This window comes from Bufo bufo, chromosome 2 (assembly GCF_905171765.1).
Source record: "Bufo bufo chromosome 2, aBufBuf1.1, whole genome shotgun sequence".
NCBI lineage: Eukaryota > Metazoa > Chordata > Amphibia > Anura > Bufonidae > Bufo > Bufo bufo.
In genome coordinates, this window is record NC_053390.1 from 123160439 (window position 1) to 123185692 (window position 25254).

A 25254-nucleotide genomic window follows, 5' to 3' on the forward strand; every position below is an offset into this window, starting at 1 on the left:
TTCTTAAATAGTTTTTCCATAGTATTGAGGACCTATCCTCCAGGATAGGTCATCAATATGATATTGGCAGGGGTCCACCTCTGGACACCACCGAACGGCTATTTTCAGATGCTGCTGTGTGCTGGAACCAGGCAACGAAGAACCACAGCTGTTACGCTGTCTAGTGGCCATACCTGGTTACTGCACATCCCTTCTACTGAAGAAGGAAAGTCTAAGGCACCTAAAGTATTATGTTATGTATCACTCAAGTTTTTTCTTTAATCATGGCAGCCATATAATAAAAGTCTTATAGCCAGTCTTCTATTCAAGTTTTCATGCTTCTCAATGACTTCTGTGATATTATCCACCCATCATGTTGCTTATTGTCCACTCTTTTTTTTTTTTTTTTTTTTTTTTTTTTTTATAATTTGTCATTTAAACCTTTTACTGAATGTATTTGTTCGATCTCCTTGATGCTCATAGTAGAAGCCGCCTCTCTTTGATAAGGTGCCCTATGAAGGATATATACTTCATAGTCTTCATGTTGGGTCATTTTACAGCAAGGCTATAATGGCAGTAAGTTAATCAGCATGATTGGGTGAAATCTATACTAATATTAGATGTGTATAAAGAAAATAGGGACCCAGAGCAAATATTTAAATGTGGCCTCCTTCTAGTCCTGGTTACTTCTGCCACCCCTCCTAAACAGCCGGCACCAGAGAACATGATACTTGTTTGCTGCTCCTTCATCTCCATTCTGTGATCATTGGGTTCATTCTCCACACCACTGTATGCTGAGGTTGTACGACCTGTGGAGTGGGAATCCCTGCACAGTCTCCTACCTCCCATTAAAAGAAGGGAGTCATCCAAACAGGGATGGCCCAGGGCTACCAAATGGACAGCCTGTATAGCACATATGACCTAAGATGACTTATTTTACATGGAACTGTTTTCTTTTCTATAAGTATTGATCTGTATGTTACATAAAATATGTGCACGGCAGCAGATAATCGTGGATGACCATGATGACAGAATATTTGTGATCCACATTATTGGTCTTTTGTATGCAGGGATGTGAGGAAGGATATCTGAGTAAGATCTGCTACCAAACAAGAGCTATTGATTCAGATCATGGGAAGACACATGAGCAGGAAGATGAGAACACATCCACAATTTCGGAGGTAAGCCAGTATTAGATATTATACAACTATGACTTTCTTCACCCTCACAAAGAGGAATAAATGTCAACTATAGCTCGGAGCATGAAAAGTCCTTCTAACGGTTGTCCCTTCCATTGCTCCAAAAGGCAGTCATAGGGTGGGCAGAAGAGACCTTAGAGCTGCTGGACACTAAGGCCTCATGCACACGATCGTATTTTCTGTACGCAGCTGATCCACATTTTTTTGGGGATCGAATTCAGAGCTATTTATTTCTATAGGGCCGCAAACAATGCGGACAGAACACAGATGTCATCCGTATGGCCATGCCGCAAATGATAGAACATGTGGGATGCACGCGGACCGCAATTGTAATTTGTAGATCTGCGATTTATGGGCTGCAAAACAGATACGGTCATGTGAAGGAGGCCTTATTGTAATGTTCACCTAAGATCAATGTACAGAAGGCTTTATAGTGGCACGTGAAGTCCCTGTGGCACAGACTCATATAATGTCTATAAGAACAAAAAGGTAACTTCAGTGAGAAGAAAACCACACTTTTTCCAGAGCTATAAAAAAAAGGATCTTTTGTTTTTCCAGAAATAGTGGCACTCTTGTCCAATGACCCGGTGTCTGGTATTTCAGCTTATTTGTATAAGCAAAGAAAGATGAGTTGTACTCACCGTTCCAAATCCCCTCCACTCCGGCCCCACCATTTTGATCCTCCCCGCCACTGCATCAATGACATCACGCTTTTGGCTGCAGTAATGATGTGCCCACATGTGACCGCTCCAGATAATAACTGACCTCAGGGGGACATTGCACGAGACTACTGAGGTCTAATGCAATATATGGGTAATCATTGTTTCAGTCATGAAAATAAAGCCAAACCTGGAGAATTGGAGCAGTGGTGCTGAAACAGAGTTGGTTCAGAAAGGCGAGTATAATTTATTTTTATTATTTTAATATATTACCAGGTCTTTTACTATTTAGTTTTTAACCTGCACAACCCCTTTAAGGTATATGTCTATATCTGATTGGTGGAGGGGTCCAACCTCTGAAAAGAGTGAGTGCCTTGTCCACTCCATTGTTACGCAGGCCCATCTGTTTATCTGTATGGGTTTCTGTGGCTAGTACTGCAGCACTCCTCCTGTGTATCATGTCCTGAGGAGGATCTTATGGCCTTTGGGGGACCTCTAGTCTTTGTAATCCAGCATCTTATTTGTACTTATTCTCAATATAATTGACTTGTTAGTTTCAAGCTTCTGGTTTTCAGGCATTTCGAAAATCTCGAACCAAAAAATTATGAAATATGAAGCATTTATGCAGTTTAATTGTCCTGAGGAGCCCTCCTTTAGATCTGTAGTGATCTTTGGCTCTGGGGTGCTTTTATGGGAGTCATACTGTACGTGGAAACCTTGCTTGATATCTGCACTTTTTTTTCTAATCGTTTTTAGAAATGCCCTTAATTGCTTGTATCTTGTGCTCCTCTGCGTTGTGTTGTGTTCATGTTACTTAGAAGCTGAGCTGTCCTCTCCCTCCCTACTCTTCGGTTTTGTCCTCTGAGATTGGAGGCAATGATCTTCCCCTGACTCTGACTTTGATCTCTCCTACAATTCTGTTACATTCCCCAAAAGAATATGTTTGATTGACAGTGACAACAATAAGTAAATCAAAGCATATTTACAAGCGAGCTGGAGGGAGAGCTTAAAATGCTGACTTTTCTGACCTCCTGAAAATATTTTTCTTCATCCGCATTTTGTAGCGTCATGACCTTACAGAGCTGATTATCTGTGTCAGTAGAATAGGTTAGTTATGGATTGCTAACAAACTGTTTCACTAGCTGGGACTGAACATAAAAGAATGGCTGTGCAGCCAAGAGTAAGTGCTCCATTAGCAAATGTAAAGAGCTGGCATCAGGACTGTGCTGCGCTATTACCTTTATTAGAAAAAATGAGAGCACACAGCCGACTTGGCAACTAGATTCTGTTCATGTATGATTTACTATTATTTATATCTTAGATATGTATTTACTGAATTCACAAAAATATTTAAATTCTTTTAGCTCTTGCCTTGCTACTTAGCACCTTCCCACTCTGTGCCGTAAAGCACTGATAGTACAGGCTCAGAAGTGAAGCCTGTACCATCAGCAGCAGATGTCAGCTGTTACATACCGGGGTCAAAGCTAGCGCCAATCTCAACAGTATAACCCCTTAGGTGCCATGGTCAATACCTTAGGTGCCATGGTCAATTGTGACCATGGAATCTAAAGGCTTTGAATGGAGCGAATGGTTGGGCATGCGCACAGCCGCTCCATTCATTTCTATGGAGTTCCGGAGATAGCAGAGTCCGGAACTACCATAGAAATGAATGGAACGGCTGTGCACCTCCTATGTTAGCCCCAGTTACAGGTGAAATCAATAGTAAAAGAACTAGTGATGTTAAATGTTCCCCAGAGGTCTTGTATGACCTTATGGGGACACAAAGTATGAAATAAAAAAATAAAAATTAAAAATTTGTTTTATAAAAATAAAAAAAGTTTTACATGTAAATAAAGCACTCTTTCCCCAAATTTAGTCATTTAAAAATAGAAAAAAAATAACAAAAGACATATTTGGTATTACTACATCTGTAACGACCAGCTCTATACAACTATCACATGAACTATTCCATCAGGAAAACAAAAAATTATGCCAAAACAGCTATTTTTTAGTCACCTCCCTTACCAATAAATATAATATCAAGCGATCAAAAAGTCGTGTGTACCCCAAAATGGTACCAATGAAAATGTCACCTCATCCCACAAAAAACAAGCCCCCACACAAGACCAAAGCTGTAAAAAAGAGGCTCTAAGAAACTGGCAACACAAAAACATGATTTATTTTTTTTCCAAAAATGCTCTTATTTTTTAAAACTTGTATAGACAGCAAGTGATCTACCCCATCAAGTAAACACCATAAAAAAATAAAATAAAAATTACACCAAAACAGCTTTTTTGTCACCTCTCCTCCCAAAAAAATATTGAGTCATTAAAAAGTCCTGTGTGTCACGAGAGGCAGGCGGCGGGCTTCTGTCCCCCTGCGCTTTCGATGTTCCCCGATCTCCTTGCTGCGCCTCCTGGTTCCCGGCATCTCCGTCGCCATGGTGACGGGGGACGCGGTACGTCCGGCCGCACTCCTCCTGCAGGAGCGGTCGGCGTTCCTCGTCGCCTTAGGAACCTGGTGGGGCTGAGCGCCGAGCTGGGCGCTCGGCTACAGTCAGGGAGGAAGGATCATGTGACGCTGGCCACGTCACATGATACCTCTTCTCCATTATTTAAACAGGCAACCTGCTGGCCACAGGTTGCCTGTGATTTCGTCTCTAGGGCTGTGTGTACTATTATTATTAGCATCCTACTTGACTTCTGGTATTGACCTAGTTCAATTCCTGACCTCGCTTTTGCCCGCTCCCTTGGTACTTATGCTATCTCTCGGATTTGACCTCGGTTCGTTCTTGGATTTTGTCTCCTGCCTCATCCCTTGTATTGACGTGACCTCCCGGACCGACCTCTGCTAGTTGACCTGCCATTGCCTTTCCCATCATTGGGTACTTTTGTCTTATCAACCTTCCTGTCTATCTGTTTGCCTAAGTCTCGTGTACCGCCTTCTGCCTTGGCTGTCTGTTCCTCTCTGTCTCTGTTCGCTCTACTCTGCACTTACGTAGGTCAGGGACCGTCGCTCAGTTGCGCCGCGTCACCTAGGGCGGGTGGTGCAAGTAGGCAGGGACAGGGTTGAGGGTGGCAGTTAAGGGGGTGCACTTCCTCTCTACCTTCCTTACCCGTGACATTATGTATTCAAAAATGGTATCCAGAAAAAGTACAGTCTGTCCTGCAAAAGACAAGCCCACAGACATCTACATTGGCAAAATAATAAAAATGTTATGGATGTTAGTATATGGCGATGCAAAATATAAAATTTTTAATAAATGGGGTTTTATTATGCAAAAGTGGTAAAACCTGAAAAAAAACCTATATAAATTAGGTGTCGCCATGATCATATCAATCTGCAGAATAAAATTATCATATCTACCACATGGTGAACCTCATTAAAAAAAAAACACTGACAGAATTTAAATTTTTGCCCACCTCACCTCCCAAAAATTGAGAAAACCAAATATACCCCAAAATGGTGCCAATGAAAACTATAGCTTTTGGTGCAAAAAATAAGCCCTCACACTGCTCAATCAACCAAAAATTTAAAAAACATTTCAGCAAATCCTATGTTAGAAAATCAAAATGTCGCTCCTTCCCTTCTGAGCCATGTCGTATCCCCAAACAGCAGATTACAACCACAAATTGGGTATTAATGTACTCAAGAGAAAATGAGTGGCAAATTGTGGGGTGATACTCTCGTGTTATCACTTGTGAAAGAGAAAGTTCGGGCCTAAAGCACCATTTTCTTGTAAAAAAAATACAAATTTTTCATTTTCACAGCCAAGTGTTATAAATTCTGTGAAACACCCCTTAAAAATTCTTTATGTAGTGTAGTTTCCAAAATGTGGTCACTGTAGGGGTACCTCAGGGTCTCTACAAATGCAATGAATGGTGCCCAAAGACCATTCCAGCAAAATCTGCCCTCCAAAAACAATATGGTGTTCCTTGCCTTCTGAGCGCTGCCGTGTGCCCATACAGCAGTTTATGACTATGTGGGGTGTTTATGTAATTTTTTTCCATTTTGATTTAATTCCTGTAGGGTTAACATTTCTAAAATCAGTTTTCAATAGTTTGTAGTTTCTAAAATGGGGTAATTTATGGGTAGTTTTTATGTCAGCTCCTCAAAGTGACTTCAGAACTGATCTGGTCTATAAAAAAGTTGATTTTGGAATTTTTCTTTAAAATTTCAAATATTGCTTCTAAAATTCTAAACCTTCTAATGTCCTAAAAAAATAAAATACCATAACTAAAATGATGCCAACATAAAGTAGACATATGGTGAATGTTAACTATTTTATGAGGTATCGCTATCTGGCTTAAAAGCAGAGAAATTTTCTGTAACTTTGGGATTTTTTTTTTATAAATAAAGGTAAAACATATCAACTAAAATTTACCATTAACATAATGTACAATGTGTCAAGAAAAAATGGTGTGGATAAGTAAGTGTTCCAAAGTTATTACCACACAAAGTGACACATGTCAGATTTTCAAAATGAGGCTTAGGCTACATGCACACGAACGTTGTTTGTTTCCGTGTCCGTTTCGTATTTTTTGCGGATAGGATGCGGACCTATTCATTTCAATGGGTCCTCAAAAATCGCAGACAGCACACAGTGTGCTGTCCACATAAGTATGTCCGTTCCGTTGCCCCGCAAAAAAAATAGTGCATGTCCTATTTTTTTCTAGTTCGCGGACAAGGATAGGCATTATTACAATGCGGAACGAAATTGCGGACGTGTGAATGGACCCTTAGTCAGGAAGGAGATAAATGGCCTGGTCTGGAAGTGGTTAAAGACCTTAATCCCTTGCTAAAGGAGCAATTTTCCCTCTTTGCTTTTCGTTTTTTAACTCCGTCTTCTTGGAGCTGTAGCTTTTTTTATTTTTCTGTAAACATAGCCATATGAGGATTTGTTTTTTGCGGGACAAGTTGTACTTTCTAATAGCACCCTTTTATATTACATAGGACATAGTCGGAAGCTGGAAAACATTCCAAGTTGGAAAAAAAAATCAATTATGCCACAGTTTTGTTTTGGGTTTTGTTTTTCCGATGTTGACTATGCAATAAAACTGACTTGTGTCACGGACATAAGCCCAGATGTCTGATGTGTGACCGCAGTGTCGCACCTCTTTAAAGACCCGACATGTGACGTAATAGTACGTCACATGTCGTGAAGGGGTTAAAGAGCACCTGTCGCTTCTGACATGACAGTTTTAGCAACTACTAGCATTCCCTATGTAGTACCAATTACTTCTGGAGCAGCTGTAGGACCTTCACTAATCTAACAGATATCCCCTCTCCTGTGGAGAGGGGATAACTTCATATAACCAGAATGCCCCTTTAAGGTCCAAATTGTGTGAGTCCTTAAAGGGCCTACAGGATTTTTTGGGAAAAGGGGTCTTATTTTTCCCAGAAACAGTGCCTTACTTCTCCCTTCTCTACAGATTTACTGTGGTGTTGCACCTCCGCCACATTATCTCCATTATCTTGCCTAGAAGTTCTATATTTGTTAGTAAACCAATGATACATACAATAAAGATAGTCCATTTAAAAAAAAAAAAAAAAAAAAAAAAACTTTTGCTGAATTTGATATATTACTGGACTGATAAACATTACTTTTCTTACAATTAAAGGGGTATTACCATCTTGGACATTGGGGGCATATCGCTTGGATAGGTGTGGGTCTGACCTCTGGGACCTCTGTTTAGAATGGAGCCTGCAAATTACCGGAAGACACACCACGCTTGTGAGGCCGTCCTCCATTTATTTTTATGGGACTGCCAAAAATAGCCGAGCTATTTCCGTAAGCCACAAAAAAATGAATAGAGGACAGCCATTCATGTGCAGTGCATCCACCGGCACTTTGTAAGCTCCAGTCTAAGTATAGATGTGTCACGGTCCCTCAGGGGACTGATGTCGGGAGATCAAGGAGACTGGTTGAGCGTGGAGGAATCTAACAGCCTCCTTGATTTCTCTTGATTCAGTGTTGAGAGGGTTAATGACCACTTCCCTTGTCTCAGCTGTTGCTCTGTGGTCATCACTTCTACCCCTTCACTTCTAGTCTGACCCCACCCTTCTGACTATGCGGTAGATTGCTTCATTTGGTTTTGGAAAGAGCTGAAGTGTGGTTCTCCCCGAGTTCCTGCTCATCCTTCTACAACAGAAGCGAAGTGTCTCGCTTGTTTTGTATTTTGTCTTTTCCCCTTGGTTGTGGTTACTAGGCCTCAGGGAGACTCTTGTTCCTTCATCTTGGAATGAACAGGTTGTCTCAGCCCTGCCAATATCTTTAGGGCTCCTTAGGGTCTCCAGCTCTTCCAGGTTTCTGTGTATGGACATTTCTACCTTCAAGGGGTGCCCATACGGTTAGGAGTCAGGGCCAGGAGTAGGGTTCTTTATTTGGTGACCCTTTCCCTTCCCTAGCGTTGAGGCCTAGTGGCTTTTCCCTTCCCCCCCCCCCCCCCCCCGGTTGTCGGTGTGGTGTTTACTCCTTTACCTCATCCGTGACGGTTGGTCCCAGAAGTGGGACCCGCATCTATAAGACTTTGGGGGCATATCCTAGTGATATACTCCAAATGTCCAAGATGTGAATACCCCTTAAATGTACAATATTTTCACACTGCAGAATTTTTGCTAAAATATATGCCCCTACCCCATTTATCTGAATAGGACTTGCAAAAATCCATATACAGTGCATTCAAAAAGTCTTCAGACCAATTAACTTTTTTCACATGTAGTTATGTTGCGGCCTTGTGCTAAAGTAAGAGAAAATCTAGTTTTCCCAATCATTCTGCACTCAATATCCCTATAATAAGAAAGTGAAAACAGAATTTTAGAACTGTTTATAAATGTATTAATAAGAAAAAGCTAAAATTTCACATGAACATAAGTATTCAGACTCTTTGCTATGACCCTTAAAATTTAACTTAGGGGTGGCTCCCATTTCTCGTGATTATCTTTGAGATGTTCTATACCTTGATTAGAGTCCACCTGTGGTAAATTCAGTTGATTGGACATTATTTAGAAAGAACATGATTTTTTAAACCCACCGTTTGCGGTCTGCAATATGGGCACGGAGCCCTTACGTTCGTGGGCATGAGGCCTAAGTCCTGAGTAAAGAGTGTGAACATTTATGTCATTTCAATATCTTAATTTTTCCTTTTTAATAAATTAGCAAATATATCTAAAATTTTGTTTTCACTTTCTCATTATGGAGTATTGAGAGCAGAATGATGAGAAAAAAAGTTGAACTTTATTTTAGCACAAGTCTTCAACATAACAAAATGTGAAATAGGTGTGAGGGTCTGAAGACTTTCTGAATGCACTGTACAAGCTGCAGATACAACACTATTCAGATATATGGAGCAGATTTACAGTTGCAGAAATTTCTGCAACAAATCTGCCACGTATGAACATTCCCTTGATTGTTATCTGAATATATCGACTTTCCTAGTGAAAGATACCATATATTATGCAAGAGAAGCTGCAAGCAGTTCAATATTCCTGCGTTTTCCCTTTTAGCTTGTACGGCTTGGTTTATATGTTTAGATTTTTCAATGCAGTTTCTGATGCCAAAGTCAGGAATGGATCATAAACTAAGGACATGTACACTATAAAGGAATAAATGAGTCTTCTATTTTTTTTTTTATCCACTCCTGCATTGGACTTCGAAAATTAAATCTAAAACCTGAACATGTAAACCAGCCTTAGCAGAGAGCAGCTTTCATTTACCAAAACCTTTGTCTTTGACCCCATATGATTGCTTTAAATTTATTAATATTATTAATTATTAAGCTATTTCTTGCCCCAGGGGCATACACATGTCTCATAGGCTCCCATAGCAAAACTTAGTATGGGCTCCTCTGTCCAATCCAGTTTCCCAGTATGCATGCGTGACACACTAACAGGCAACGTCCGTTCCGTTTTTTTTTGCGGATAGGATGTGGACACATTAATTTCAATGGGTCCGCATAAAATGTCCGCATCATTATGTCCGTTCCGTATCCCCGCAAAAAAAATAGAACATGTCCTATTCTTGTCCGTTTTAGGCATTGTTACAATGGATCCGCAAAAAAAGGATGGTATACGGATGTCATCCGTTTTTTTGGCGGATCTGAAATTTGCGGACCGCAAAACACAGGTCGTGTGCATGTAGCCTTAAATTTTAATTAAAAAGAAAAGTAAATAAAAAAGCCACTCTCAGCCTCACCCACCTAATCTGACTTATTTGATGTCGGAAAAGGGGAACAAGTGATTTAACCCCTTAGGGACACAGCCTTATTTCACCTTAAGGACCAGGCCATTTTTTGCAAATCTGACCAGTGTCACTTTAAGTGGTGATAACTTTAAAACACTGACTTATCCAGGCCATTCTGAGATTGTTTTTTCGTCACATATTGTACTTCATGACACTGGTAAAATGAAGTAAAAAGTATTTATAAAAAAATACCAAATTTACCAAAAATTTTAAAAAATTGCAAATTTCCAAGTTTCAATTTTCTACTTCTATAATACATAGTAATACCTACAAAAATAGTTATTATTTTACATTCCCATATGTCTACTTCATGTTTGGATCAATTTGGGAATGATATTTATTTTTGGGGGATGTTACAAGGCTTAGAAGTTTAGAAGCACTTTGTGAGGCTCACATAATAGAAACCACCCAAAAATGCCCATTCTAGAAACTACACCCCTCAAGGTATTCAAAACTGATTTTACAAACGTCGTTAACCCTTTAGGTGTTCCACAAGAGTTAATGGCAATTGGTGATAAAATTTCAGAATTTAGATTTTTGGGCAAATTTTCCATTTTAATCCATTTTTTCCAGTAACAAAGCAAGGGTTAACAGCCAAACAAAATGCTATATTTATTGCCCCGATTCTGTAGTTTTCAGAAACACCCCGTATGTGGCTGTAAACTACTGTACGGGCACACAGTAGGGTGTAGAGGGAAAGGTGCGCCGTATGGTTTTTGGAAGCCAGATTTTGCTGGACTGGTTTTTTTGACACCATGTCCCATTTGAAGCCCCCCTGATGCACCCCTAGAGTAGAAACTCCATAAAAGTGACCCCATTTTAGAAACTACGGGATACGGTGGCAGTTTTGTTGGTACTAGTTTAGGGTACATATGATTTTTGGTTGCTCTATATTACACTTTTTGTGAGGCAAGGTAACGAGAAATAGCTTTTTTGGCACCGTTTTTATTTTTTGTTATTTACAACATTCATCTGACAGGTTAGATCATGTGGTATTTTTATAGAGCAGGTTGTCACGGATACGGCGATACCTAATATGTTTCCAATTTTTTTATTTATGTAAGTTTTACACAATGATTTCATTTTTTAAACCAAAAAAATCATGTTTTAGTGTCTCCATAGTTTGAGAGCCATAGTTTTTTCAGTTTTTGGGCGATTATCTTAGGTAGGGTCTCATTTTTTGTGGGATGAGATGACGGTTTGATTGGCACTATTTTGGGGTGACTGTTTGATCGCTTGCTATTACACTTTTTGTGACGTAAGATGACAAAAAATGGCTTTTTTACACGGTTTTTATTTTTATTTTTTTACGGTGGTCACCTGAGGGGTTAGGGTATGTGATATTTTTATAGAGCCGGTCGATACGTAAGCGGCGATACCTAATATGTTTACAATTTTTTTATTTATGTAAGTTTTACACAATGATTTCATTTTTGAAACAAAAAAAATCATGTTTTAGTGTTTCCATAGATTAAGAGCCATAGTTTTTTCAGTTTTTGGGCGATTATCTTGGGTAGGGTATGATTTTTGCGGGATGAGATGACGGTTTGGTACTATTTTGGCGTACATGCGACTTTTTTTATCACTATTATTACCTTTTTTGGGAAGTAAGGTGGGCAAAATTTCAATTTCCTCATAGTTTTTTATATATTTTTTTTTATGGCGTTCACCGTGCAGGGAAAGTAACATGAGCGTTTTATAGATCAGGTCGTTATGGATGCGGCGATACCTAATATGTGTAGTGTATTTTATTTTTTTAATTTTTATTCAGTGATAAATGTTTTTTTTTTTTTTTTTTTACTTTTCTTTTTTTAAATTTTTTTGACCCAGACCCACTTGGTTCTTGAAGATCCAGTGGGTCTGATGTCTGTATAATACAGTACAGTACACTATATAGTGTATTGTACTGTATTTTACTTACACTTTGTCTGAACAGATCTATGCCTTTAGCACAGATCTGTTCAGCACCATGGACAGCAGGATGCCTGAGAAGGCGTCCTGTTGCCATGGGAACCTTCCCCGTCTGCTCAGTTGTGGCCACAACTGAGCAGACTGGGAAGAGTAAGGAGGGGGGCTCCCTCCCTCTGTGACCCCATTCTGTCTGGGGGCTGCAAAGGCACAGCAGCCCCCCGATGGGTGAGGGAGGGAGCTCCCGGACTGTTAACCTTTTCCATACAGCGTCCGTACGGACCGCGGTATGGAAAGGGTTAAACGGCTGACATCACAGCACAGATGTCAGCCGTTTATACCAGAGTGTCAGCAATGTGCTGACACTCTGGTATAACCACTGGACACCAATGAATATTCAAGAGGAGGCGGGCGGGGGATCGCAATCCTGCCTGCCGCACCGCCCGCCTCCCGCACCGCCCGCAACCCCCCCTCCCTGCACCACCTGCCGCCATAAAATCACTCAGGGGTGCAGGGGGAGTGAAAATCTATATTTTGGGCATTTTAAAGTTTCTGATCCCCGTGGTCAGGGACCGCGGGGATCAGAAACTGCAGAAAGCGCAGCAAACCGCAGGTCTGAATTGACCTGCGGTTTGCTGCGATCGCCGACAAGGGGGGTCAAAGGACCCCCCGCACATTTAGCCGAGGTGCCTGCTCAATGATTTGAGCAGGCACCTTGTTCCGATCACCGCCGGCTGGGCGGCAGTGATCGGAACAACACATGACGTACCGGTACATCATGTGTCCTTAAGGGGTTAAAAATATGGCACTCAGTCTGAAAACCATGGGCCAGATTTATCATTACTCTGACAGCTCACTCTACTTTCACATATGGCTAAAGTCAGTTTTATCCAAGTCAGATTTATGATCGGCCCTTTAAGACTGTAATAAATGTGGTTTGACGGTAGCAGTTTATCCGTCAGTAAGCAGCTTTAAAAAAGTCGCACGTCTTTACAAAATGTCGCATGTTCTATTAAAAAGTCTCATAAGATAAGCATGGTCCTCACTGGAGTGAAATTGCGCATTTTTTTGCGACTTTTTTGCGACTTTTTAAATAGTCGCAATAGTAAATCTGTCTAGAGATTAATTTACATAAGAAAACACGCTCACTTTCAGAAAACTGGTGAGCATAGTGCAGAGCAGAAAAAAGTCACAAATTTTTGCGCAGTTTTAGCGATTGCGCAATTTTTTTTTACTTTTTCACTCCATTATTCTGACTTGAGCTAATGATAAATCTGGCCCCATATTTCTCAATGTATTTAAACCAGACAACTAACATAAATACAATGATAAATCTCCCCCATATTGCTTTACATCACTGCTTCGCTTGACATAATGCACTACAAAACTGTCTGTCTGCAGCCACCACTAGGGGAGCTCAGTGCATAGGAATTTATACAGTTTCCATTGACTGCAGAGGAAACTGGAATAATCCCTTTGCACTCACTAGTGCGTAGTGGCGTATGTACGAAAATGCAGGAAAAGAAGGAGTTCAGCACTGAGCCACCTTTCCACCTAGGTACCTCCTTTGCTGGCTTGATTAATTTTTCCATCACATTATACACTGCTCGTTTCCATGGTTACAACCACCCTGCAATCCAGCAGTAGTGGAAAGACAGGATGTTGAAACCTTATGGGTGGAAGTTCAAAGGGATATAAACACTGAAAAAATAATACTTGGTGTAATCTATAGACCCCCTAGGATCACAGAGGATATAGAAACGCAACTGTGTAACCAAATAGAGCGGGCGGCACAGGCTGGTACAGTGGTCATAATGGGAGATTTTAACTTCCCAGACATTCACTGGGGTCATGGTTCTGCCTCAACTGCAAAGGGGAGAAAATTCCTCAACTTGCTGCAGGACCACGTTATGGGACAGTTTGTAGAAGCTCCCACTAGGGGCGATGCTCTGTTGGATCTGGTAATCTCTAATGATGCAGAGCTTGTTGGTAATGTTACTGTTCGGGAAACACTAGGTAATAGTGACCACAATGTAATTATATTCCCCCTAAACTATAAAAAGCAAACTCAGGCAGAGCAAAGACACAAAATTTTAAAAAGACTAATTTCCCTGGGTTGAGGGCAGCATTTCAGGGCATAGACTGGGAGCAGCTACTGTCACATAATAATACTGAGGATAAATGGGAGAGCTTCAAATCCACATTGAGTAATTGCACAAAAAAATGTATCCCTTTAGGTAACCAGTATAAACGGCTAAAATTATACCCCCCCATGGCTTACAGCTACTGTAAAAAGGGCAATAAAAGACAAAAAGAGGGCATTTAAAAAATACAAATCTGAGGGGTCAGCTGTAGCGTTTGATGATTCAAATCTGCAAAAAGGAGATAAAATTAGCAGATACAAAATGAACAGCAGGTAGCAAAAAAAGCAAAACAAATCCCCAAAAGTTTTTTAAATATATATGTGCTAAAAAACCTATGTCTGAGCAGGTAGTCCCCTAAATAATGATAAGGGGGGGTGTATAGTCACTGAAGATAAGAAAAAGGCAGAGTTCTTAAATAGGTTTTTTTAGCTCTGTATATACAAAAGATGAGAAAGGAGCTGATATCTTTGGCGCCAGGGCTGTTAGTAGATCCAGTGATTATACTCAATTGGCTAACTGTAGATATGGTCCAAGAGAAGTTAAATAGGGTAAATGTGAACAAAACTCCGGGTCCAGATGGATTACACCCAAGAGTGCTTAAAGAGCTCTGTTCAGTCATTGCTGTGCCCCTGTTTATAATTTTTAAGGATTCTCTAGGGACTGGTACAGTGCCAAGTGATTGGCGCAAGGCAAACATGGTGCCCATATTCAAAAAAGGATCAAGGTCCACCACAGGTAATTATAGACCAGTTAGTTTAACTTCTGTTTTGGGAAAAATGTTTGAAGGAATCTTAAGGGACTATATACAGGAGTATGTGACTATAAATAATATTATAAGTGATAACCAGCATGGGTTTACCAAGGACAGAAGTTGTCAGACTAAACTGATTTGTTTTTATGAGGAGGTGAGTAGTAGCCTGGACAGAGGGGCGGTTGTGGATGTAGTGTTTCTGGATTTTGCAAAGGCTTTTGATACTGTCCCTCATAAACGCTTAAACTCTTGGGGACACTCTTGGTACTTAAGGATACATGACGTACCGGTACGTCATGTGTAGTTCCGATCACCGCCGGGCGGTGATTGGAACAAGGTGCCTGCTCAAATCATCGTATCGACGATCGCCGCAAACCGCAGGTCAATTCAGACCTCCGGTTTGCGGCGTTTACGGGAGTTGCGGCAGGCGGTCGGAGGTGCTATCGGGTCTCCGTGCGGCTGTAATGGGGACCTGATGGCATGGAAGGCAGCGCAATGCCTTTCAGAGGCATCTGCGCTGCCTTCCGGTGAAGAGCCTGTGAGATTCAGCCCTCTGGATCTCACAGGCAGGAAGCTGTATGAGTAATACACACTGTATTACTCATACAGCCAATGCATTCCAATACAGAAGTATTAGAATGCCTTGTAAAGGGGATTAGACCCCCAAAAGTTAAAGTCCCAAAGTGGGACAAAAAATAAAGTGAAAAAAAATGTGGAAAAAATTATTTTCCCCCCAAAAAATTTAGTTTCAAGTAAAAAAACAAAACAAAAACACCATTTCCCCCAAATAAAGTAAAAAAAAATTGGTAAAAAATAGAGGGGAAAAAATGAAAGTTGACATATTAGGTATCACCACATCCGTATCGACCGGCTCTGTAAACATATCACATGACCTAACCCCTCAGATGAACACCGTAAAAAATAAAAACTGTGCTAAATAAAAAAAAAACAGCAACCGATCAAAAAGGAGTATGCCCACCAAAATAGTACCAATCTGTCACCTCATCCCGCAAAAAATGAGCCCCTACCTAAGACAATCGCCCAAAAAATAAAAAAACTATGTCTCAGAATATGGAGACACTAAAACGTATTTCTTTTGTTTTAAAAAAGCTGTTATTGTGTAAAACTTAAGTAAATAAAAAAAAGTATACATATTAGGTATCACCGCGTCCGTAATAACCTGCTCTATAAAAATATCACATGACCTAACCCCTTAGGTGAACACCGTAAAAAAAAAAAGGTGTAAAAAAAGTCATTTTTTGTCACCTTACATCACAAAAGTGTAATAGCAAGCGATCAAAAAGTCATACGCACCCCAAAGTAGTGCCAATCAAACCGTCATCTCATCCTGCAAAAATCATACCCTATTCAAGATAATCGCCCAAAAACTGAAGAAACTATGGCTCTCAGACTATGGAGACACTAAAACTTTGTTTCAAAAATGAAATCATTGTGTAAAACTTACATAAATAAAAAAATTGAATACATATTAGGTATCTCCGCGTCCGTGACAACCTGCTCTATAAAAATACCACATGATTTAACCTGTCAGATGAATGTTGTAAATAACAAAAAAAACAAAAACATGCCAAAACAGCTATTTCTTGTTACCTTGCCTCACAAAGTGTAATATAGAGCAGCTAAAAATCATATGTACCCTAAACTAGTACCAACAAAACTGCCACCCTATCCTGTAGTTTCAAAAATGGGGTCACTTTTTTTGGCGTTTCTACTCTAGGGGTGCATCAGGGGGGCTTCAAATGGGGCATGGTGTCAAAAAACCAGTCCAGCAAAATCTGCCTTCCAAAAACCCATATGGCATTCGTTTCGTTCTGTGCCCTGCCGTGTGCCCGTACAGCAGTTTACGACCACATATGGGGTGTTTCTGTAAACTACAGAATCAGGGCCATAAATATTGAGTTTTGTTTGGCTGTTAACCCTTGCTTTGTAACTGGAATTTTTTTTTATTAAAATGGAAAATCTGCCAAAAAAGTGAAATTTTGAAATTGTATCTCTATTTTCCATTAATTCTTGTGGAACACCTAAAGGGTTAACGACGTTTGTAAAATCAGTTTTGAATACCTTGAGGGGTGTAGTTTCTAGAATGGGGTCATTTTTGGGTGGTTTCTATTATGTAAGCCTCACAAAGTGACTTCAGACTTGAACTGGTCCTTTAAAAAGTGGGTTTTTGAAAATTTCCAAGATTTTCAAGATTTGCTTCTAAACTTGTAACATCCCCAAAAAATAAAATATCATTCCCAAAATGATTCAAACATGAAGTAGACATATGGGGAATGTAAAGTAATAACTATTTTTGTAGGTATTACTATGTATTATAGAAGTAGAGAAATTGAAACTTAAAAATTTGCTAATTTTTCAAAATTTTTGGTAAATTTTGTATTCTCTTTCATAAATAAAAATGTTTTTTTTTTTACTCCATTTTTACCAGTCTCATGAAGTACAATATGTGACGAAAAAACTATCTCAGAATGGCCTGGATAAGTCAAAGCGTTTTAAAGTGACACTGGTCAGATTTGCAAAAAATGGCCTGGTCCTCAAGGTGAAAATGATTCCGGTCCTTAAGGAGTTAATAAGTAAAGTAAGGTCTATTGGCTTGGAAAGTATAGTTTGTAATTGGATTGAAAGCTGGCTGAAGGACCGTGTCCAGAGAGTTGTGGTCAATGATTGGTCCCAGGTTATAAGTGGTGTACCCCAAGGTTCAGTGCTGGGCCCTTTTATTATTTAATTTATTAATGATATAGAGTACGGGATTAATAGCACCATATCTATTTTTGCAGATGACACTAAGCTATGTAGAACTGTACAGTCTATGGAAGATGTCCATAAACTACAAGATGACTTGAACACTCTGAGTGATTGGGCATCAACTTGGCAAATGAGGTTCAATGTGGACAAATGTAAAGTTATGCATCTTGGTAGTAATTATCTCTGTGCTTCATATATCCTAGGAGATGTAACACTGGGAGAGTCACTTATAGAGAAGGATTTGTCCTTGTGGATGGTAGATTGAATTACAGCATACAATGTCAATCAGCTGCTTCTAAGACCACCAGGATATTGTCATGCATTAACCGAGGCATGGACTCATGGGACAGGGATGTAACACTACCACTTTACAAAGCGTTGGTGCGGCCTCATCTGGAATACGCAGTCCAGTTCTGGGCACCAGTCCATAGAAAGGATGAACTGCAGCTGGAAAAGTACAGAAGAAAGCGACTAAAATGATAAGGGGCCTGGAGGGTCTTAGTTATGAAGAAAGATTAAAATAATTAAATGTATTTAGTCTTGAGAAGAGACGTCTAAGGGGGGGGGGGGGGGGGTTCATGATTAACCTATACAAATATATAAATGGGCCATACAAAAAATACGGCAAAAAGCTGTTCCATGTAAAATGTGCTCAAAAGACGAGGGGCACTGCCTCCGACTGAAGAAGAAAAAATTCAGTCTCCAGAAGCGTCAAAGCTTCTTTACTGTAAGAACGGTGAATCTGTGGAATAGACTTCCTCAGGACGTGGTCACAGCAGGAACAGTGGACAGTTTCAAAAAGGGTTTAGGTGAATTCTTACAAGTAAAAAACATTAATGCTTATGGGATTCGCGTCCCCACCTATCCCTTGGTTGAACTTGATGGACGTTTGTCTTTTTTCAACCATATTAACTATGTAACTATAGTAAAAGGCGCTAGCCTCTGGTGGCCTGGACCGTAAAAGCGCACAGAGACACCTTGTATGTGTGCTGCAGCAAACGGCTGTGACCCCTGTATACGAGCAGTGTATAATGTGATGGACAAATGAATCCAGTCAGTAAAGGAAGCAATATGGACAATCACAATACATTAGTAAGTACCTTGTAGTAACTTTGTCTACATGATAAATGCCATCTGCTGAAGTGAGACAACCCCTTTAAATGCTGGCCGCTCGGATGTGTATCGTCAGTGGACGGCCCACAAATGGTTAAATGCCCAACTTTATAATGTTACATGTAAATTACTGATGCAAAGTATAAATGGCTACATGAACTGTTGATGCGAAACATCAGGACTTTGTGAAGGGTAAATCCTTATTCAATATTGTACATCCCAGATTTTGATGGAAACCATTATCCACAATACTGATGCACATGGTAAGCTAATATAACCCATCATACGCCGAATAATGACTTATTGCCTTACTTCTGGACAGGACATGTTTGTAGCAGGCGCAGCAGAGCATAACCTGATGTAAAACTGCAGACATATATCTGTTACTTTCACATTTTCTATTGATGTTTCTTAGATTAACTTGCAGTGAGACACGAGCAGTGCTCGCTAGTGACAGTCAATCAATAGAGATATGAGGCCATGAGTCATGTTTCTTCATCAGTACCTTGCCGTAATGTTCAATCTGAAATTGTTTTCTTTTCTACTGAATGAGATGGGGTAATGACTATACAAGCAGCCCTCAGAGGATGAATCCATGATGATGTCCAGGATGGATGCATGAAAACAGAAGATGAATTATTACAGAATGTTCTGTCCGCTGCGGACAACATGTCCAGGCCAAGACCTTGTCTGTTTTCGGGCTCGTTATTCTTGTATTGATATGGATGAGCAGGGAAAATAGATTGATCAAATAATTTAAAGGGGGGCTTTTTATATTGATGATCTCTCCACAGCTGTGTAGTTCTGGTGCCTAATTCCAGTGCCAAAGCCACTCCCGAAAAGCCAATTGGCGGAGGTGCTGGTTGTTGAACATCCACGATCTGATATTGATGGTCAATTATAGATCGAATGTAATTTCTATGTGTTGTATCCATTTCTCTCTACTATACCAGGGCTGCTTAACCCTTTCAAGGCAGGGGGATTTTCTGTTTTTGCATTTTTGTTTTTTACTCACAGCCCTCCCAAAGCCATAACTTTTTTTTTATTTTTTCATTCACATAGCCATATGACAGTTTTTTTGTTTGTTTTTTTGCGGCACAAGATGAACTTTCTAATGGCACCATTTACAGTTGCATACAATGTGGTGGGAAGCAGGAAAAATAATTCAAAAAAAAAAAAAAAAAACACCAGTCCACTACAGTTTTATGGGTCTGTTTTATACTGTTTCCTATGTGGTAAAAACAAACCTGTTACTTTTATTCTCCAGCTCAGTACGATTACAATGATATCACATATGTATATTTTCATTATTTTTTTAATTTACTGAAAAAATTTAAAACTTTGGAAAAAACTATTTTTTTTCTCTGCATTGCCATATTCTGACCCCCATAACTATTCTTTTTATGTGTTTGGAGCTGTGAGAGGGCTAATTTTTTGCAGGGCTGGGGTGTGTATGACTTTTTGATCAATTTTTGTTCAATTTTTTTTGTGGGAGGTGAACTAACCAGAAAACAGTGAATCAGCCATTTTGTCTTCTTTTCCCGATTTGCCATATGGGATAAATATTTTTATATTTTAATATGGCGATTTTGAATGTGGCAATGCCCACTATGTTCATTTTTTTAAATTATTTATGTATTTTTATTTTGGGGGAAGGGGGTTGATTTAGATTTTTATATTTTTTATTTTGTTTAATATTTTAAAAAACATTTTTATTTACACTTTTTAAAAGTTCCCCTAGGGAACTATAGCAAGCAATCATTAGATTGCTTTTCTCATAGACTCCAATGCATTAGCATTGGAGTTCATAAGACTTACACTATGTTTCTATGGAGCTGTGTCACAGGCAGGCTCTATAGGAACTAATGTTTGGCAGCCTCATGTCACTCAGGAGGACTGAGGCTGCTGCTCCCCTGATCCTCGCTAGGGGGAACTGGTACATGGCCTGGAGGATCACAGCATTTAAGGGGTTAAACATATGCGATCGACGTTATCATCGATAGCATACATTAGTCCTGGGTGTCTGCTGTTTATTGCCTGAACACTTACGTAAATATTTCAGCTTAGGAAGATTGTAGAGAGTTAGTACACGCACTAGCGCTAAAATCATTGTATCTGGCATAGCCAGAAGATGCGGGAGCACCGCCAGGCCCCATTGACTTTAATGGGACCTGGTGGGGATCTGGCTTGTTTTCGGCATTAGTGCCGATATTCAGCTGAATAAACACCACTGTAAGCAGCAGTATTAATGTGGCTGAATTCTGGCACTAATGGCGGAAACAGGCCTAATCCCTGCCAGGTTCCTTTATAGTCAATGGGTTCTGGTTGGAAAAGGTAGTATCTGGCTATACCCAATACAATGAGCTCTTGAAGGCTGTTCCTCTGCCAGAACAGCCTGACGGAAGATTTTAACGCTAGAATGAAACTGCCATTAGATTCCTGAGACGCTGAGGGCACCCATACACGTTGTGGCCAAAAAAACATGCAGCAAACAAGGCACGTGGTTTAATGTGAATTGCTGTTGTTTCCGGATGCATTTTTTAGTTCACCATGAGTTCACCCGTGTTTGATTATTGTTTTATCTCTCTCATGTCTGGACATTGTAGCAGCTTAACCTCTAAGGCCTGTTTCACACTTGCATTGTTGTTTTCCGGTATGGAGATCCGGCAGAGGATCTCGATACCGAATAGAAATGTTTCCGTTTGGTTCTAATGCATTCTGAATAGAAAGAGATCTGTTCATGATGCATCACAATGTCTTCCATTCTGGCAGCATTCCATTTTGTGACCGGACAAAAAACCTCTGCGAGCTGCAGTTTTGGGTCCGGTCAAAAAAAAAAAAAAAAAGAGACGGTGCTTAAAAAAAACGTAAGTCAATCGTGACGCATCAGTTTTTTTTAGGTTTTTTGTTTCCATTTTAATTACACACAATCGCATCCTAATGGAATGGACGCATCCTGATGTGCAAAATCAAAACGGATCAGTTTAATCACAGTATTGAGATCCTCTGCCAGATCTCAATACCGGAATTAACAATACAAGTGTGAAGGTAGCCTAAGGGCTCATGCACGCGGCTGTTGCCCGTCCATGGCTGTATTGCGGCTCGCATGCGGTGGGTCCTCGAGCCTGGCCTGGCCGTGTGCACCCCGCATCACGGATGCAGACCCATTCACTTGAACATGTTCTGTTTTTTACAGTGCGGACAGATCACGGACCCATTCAAGATGAATGTTGATGTTGCCCGTGCATTGGGCCCCTAAGGCCCCTTTCACATGAGCCAGTTCACATGAGCCATGGGTGCAATGCGTGACGTGAATGCATAGCACCCGCACTGAATCCTCACCCATTCATTTCAATGGGTCTGTGTACATGAGCTTTTTTTGCACACATCAGTTCTGCGTTGCGTGAAAAACGCAGCATGTTCTTTATCCTGCGTTTTTCACGCAGCCCTGGCCCCATAGAAATGAATAGGGCTTCAGTGAAAAACACATTGCATCCGGAAGCAACCTTCAGTTTTTTTTTTCACGTGTGTGAAAAAAGCATCAAAACGCATTGCACTCTCGACGAAAAAACTGAACTGAACGCAATCGCAGACTAAACTGACTGAACTTGCTTGCAAAATGGTGCGAGTTTCACTGAATGCACCATGAACGCATCCAGAGCCAATTTGTATCGTTTGTGTGAAAGGGGCCTAAGGGCTTATTTACACAGTAAAGCCACGTGCTTGGAGGCTGCATAGTGCATGGGAGCTGTATGTGCTGGGATCTAGGGGAAAATGGTTTTCTGTTAAATTCCTGTTGGAATCCCACAGAAATGAAAGCTCCATATGAAATCGCAAGCATTCGTAGGCGCGGTAGAGCCCCCACACTCCTTAATGGGAATTCCATAGAAAACTTTCCGTAAAACGGCCATGAGCATGGGATCTTAGGTGGTGGTTTATTGCAGCATTACTTCAGGGTCATAGCTGTAGAGGGCGCAGAGGTAGCAGTTATACTATAAGAAGATACATAATAGATGAGTGTCCTATGTAGTACCCTTTGACCCTTCGCATCCGTGCCGGCAGCCATAGACATCTATGAACTTATACCACTGACTCATATGGAATCTTACATGTTCCAATGCATTCTGTATGATACATGCATCTCCTCTAGAAAGAAACATTGAGGCAAGAATATACTGTAGTACCACTCAAATACAGCAGCAAACAGTGGGACGTCTATTGAGTCTGTGTGGCTCTGTCTACTTTGCCATGTGCATGTTTGTGAAAATTGCTGCGAGGTGGTTATGCTTTAGGCTAGTTTCACACGGGCGTTGTGGGAAAAGGTGCGTTGCGGGAACATGCGCGATTTTTCTGCGCGAGTGCAAAACATTGTAATGCGTTTTGCATGCGCGTGAGAAAAATCGGCATGTTTGGTACCTACCCAAACCCGAACTTCTTCACAGAAGTTCGGGTTTGGGTTAGGTATTCTGTAGATTGTATTATTTTCACTTATAACATGGTTATAAGGGAAAATAATAGCATTCTTAATACAGAATGCATAGTACAATAGGGCTGGAGGGGTTAAAAAATAATTTAACTCTCCTTAATCCACTTGATCGTGCAGCCCGGCATCTCTTCTGTCTTCTTCTTTGCTGTGCACAGGAATAGGACTTTTGATGACGTCACTGTGCTCATCACATGGTCCAATCACATGGTTCATCACCATGGGGAGGGACCATGTGATTGGATCATGTGATGTGACGTCATCACAGGTCCTTAGCCGGCAGCTCAACATTACAGAAGAAGACAGAGATCCGCAACTATGCGATCAAGTGGACTCGGTGAGTTAATATTTTTTTATTTTTAACCCCTCCATCACTATTTTACTTTGCATTCTGTATTCAGAATGCTATTATTTTCCCTTATAACCATGTTATAAGGGAAAATAATACAGATCGGGTCCCTAGCCTGATCGTCACCTAGCAACCATGCGTGAAAATCGCACCGCATCCGCACTTGCTTGCGATTTTCACGTGGCCCCATTCACTTCTATGGGGCCTGCGTTGCGTGAAAAACGCAGAATATAGAGCATGCTGCGATTTTCACGCAACGCATAAGTGATGCGTGAAAATCACCGCTCATGTGCACAGCCCCATAGAAATGAATGGGTCCGGATTCAGTGCGGGTGCAATGCGTTCAACTCACGCGCGGAATACTCGCCCGTGTGAAAGGGGCCTTATAGTGGTCGTGGATACAGGCTAATATTTGTTCCTGTGTATCCAGCGTATGCTCGGGATTTTCATGGTACTGCTACAATACAAACAGCTGCATAATTACAAACTACAATGTTACAGGTAACATGACAGTATTCAAATGCCAAATCCAAACGATCAAAAAATGTTAACTGGAGAGACCGCACAATATATCCTGGAGTGTCTGATTTACTTTCTTGAAAATGCAGGAAAATACATTTCCCTACATCAGTTTTGGATTGTAAAGATTTCTACTGTTATATTTCTTCCCCCCTGGAGACTGTGAGTCATTCTATGTGACTTTTTCATGGGAGGAAAGGCAGAAGGAAAATGTATATCTTACACTGGACTCAGACTGGAGTCTGGATTGTATTGTACTTCTCAATTTTATATTTTACCTCTGTTTACCATATTCAACGTGGTTGTGGTGGTGCTTTTAGGGAAGAGAAGGTGAGCGGAGTAGAAAAGACTTCTTGCTGACTTGTAAATAGCTGTCGCCTCTCCAGACATGGCTGTTTTAGTAACTACTTGCATTCCCAGTGTCATAATAATTCTGGAACATCAATGTTTTCTGACTCTATGTTGTGCCAATCCTCTATTATTCCTACTATAATTTTATGAATGAATTGCCAGCATTCTGCAAAAAAAATCCTTCTTGGTGTTACCAGCTAGGGGTGTTTCCCTGCACAGTCTGACATTAGCAGCACTGATTACTGTAGATAGTGTCTCTGTGAGGGAACACCCACCAAAACTGGTAACACCAAGATGGACTTAAATTACTGACTGCCTGCAATTCATTCATAAACTTCTAAGTAGGAGAAATAGAGGAATTCTATAACATGGAGTTATATGAAAAGATGCTCCAGGATCATTATTGCATTGGGAGCGCAGGTAGTTACTAAAACAGACAGAGGAGACAGGTGGTCTTTAAAGGGAACCTGTCAGCGGCAAAAACCACCCCAAACCGCTAGCAGTACCTTCAAGTAGCCGGCAGTGTGTTTCTAATGATGATTTTCTTCCTGCAGTCAGATGCGGTAAAAGCAGGAAAAAACATTCTTTTATCCCCTGAGCGCGCTATTTTCGAGTCACTCTTGAAGTCAAGCAGTCAGTGGCCTCCTTGCTTAACCCCTTAGGGACGCATGACGTACCGGTACGGCATGTTTCCCGAGTCCTTAAGGACCCATGACGTACCGGTACGTCATGTGTTGTTCCGATCACCGGCGGGCGGTGATCGGAACATGGTGCCTGCTCAAATCATTGAG

At 40.6% G+C, this 25254-nt stretch overlaps 1 protein-coding gene across 2 annotated transcripts in view; it reads left to right on the forward strand.

Annotated features, from left to right (window-relative positions):
* The window catches only part of ATG10 (autophagy related 10), a 220616-nt gene that overhangs the window by 66794 nt on the left and 128568 nt on the right, over window positions 1-25254 (forward strand). For both annotated transcript variants that reach the window (XM_040421505.1, XM_040421506.1), the window contains exon 3: window positions 1050-1160. In XM_040421505.1, the coding sequence (XP_040277439.1) occupies window positions 1050-1160 (111 nt within the window). The remainder of the gene's footprint in view (window positions 1-1049; window positions 1161-25254) is intronic.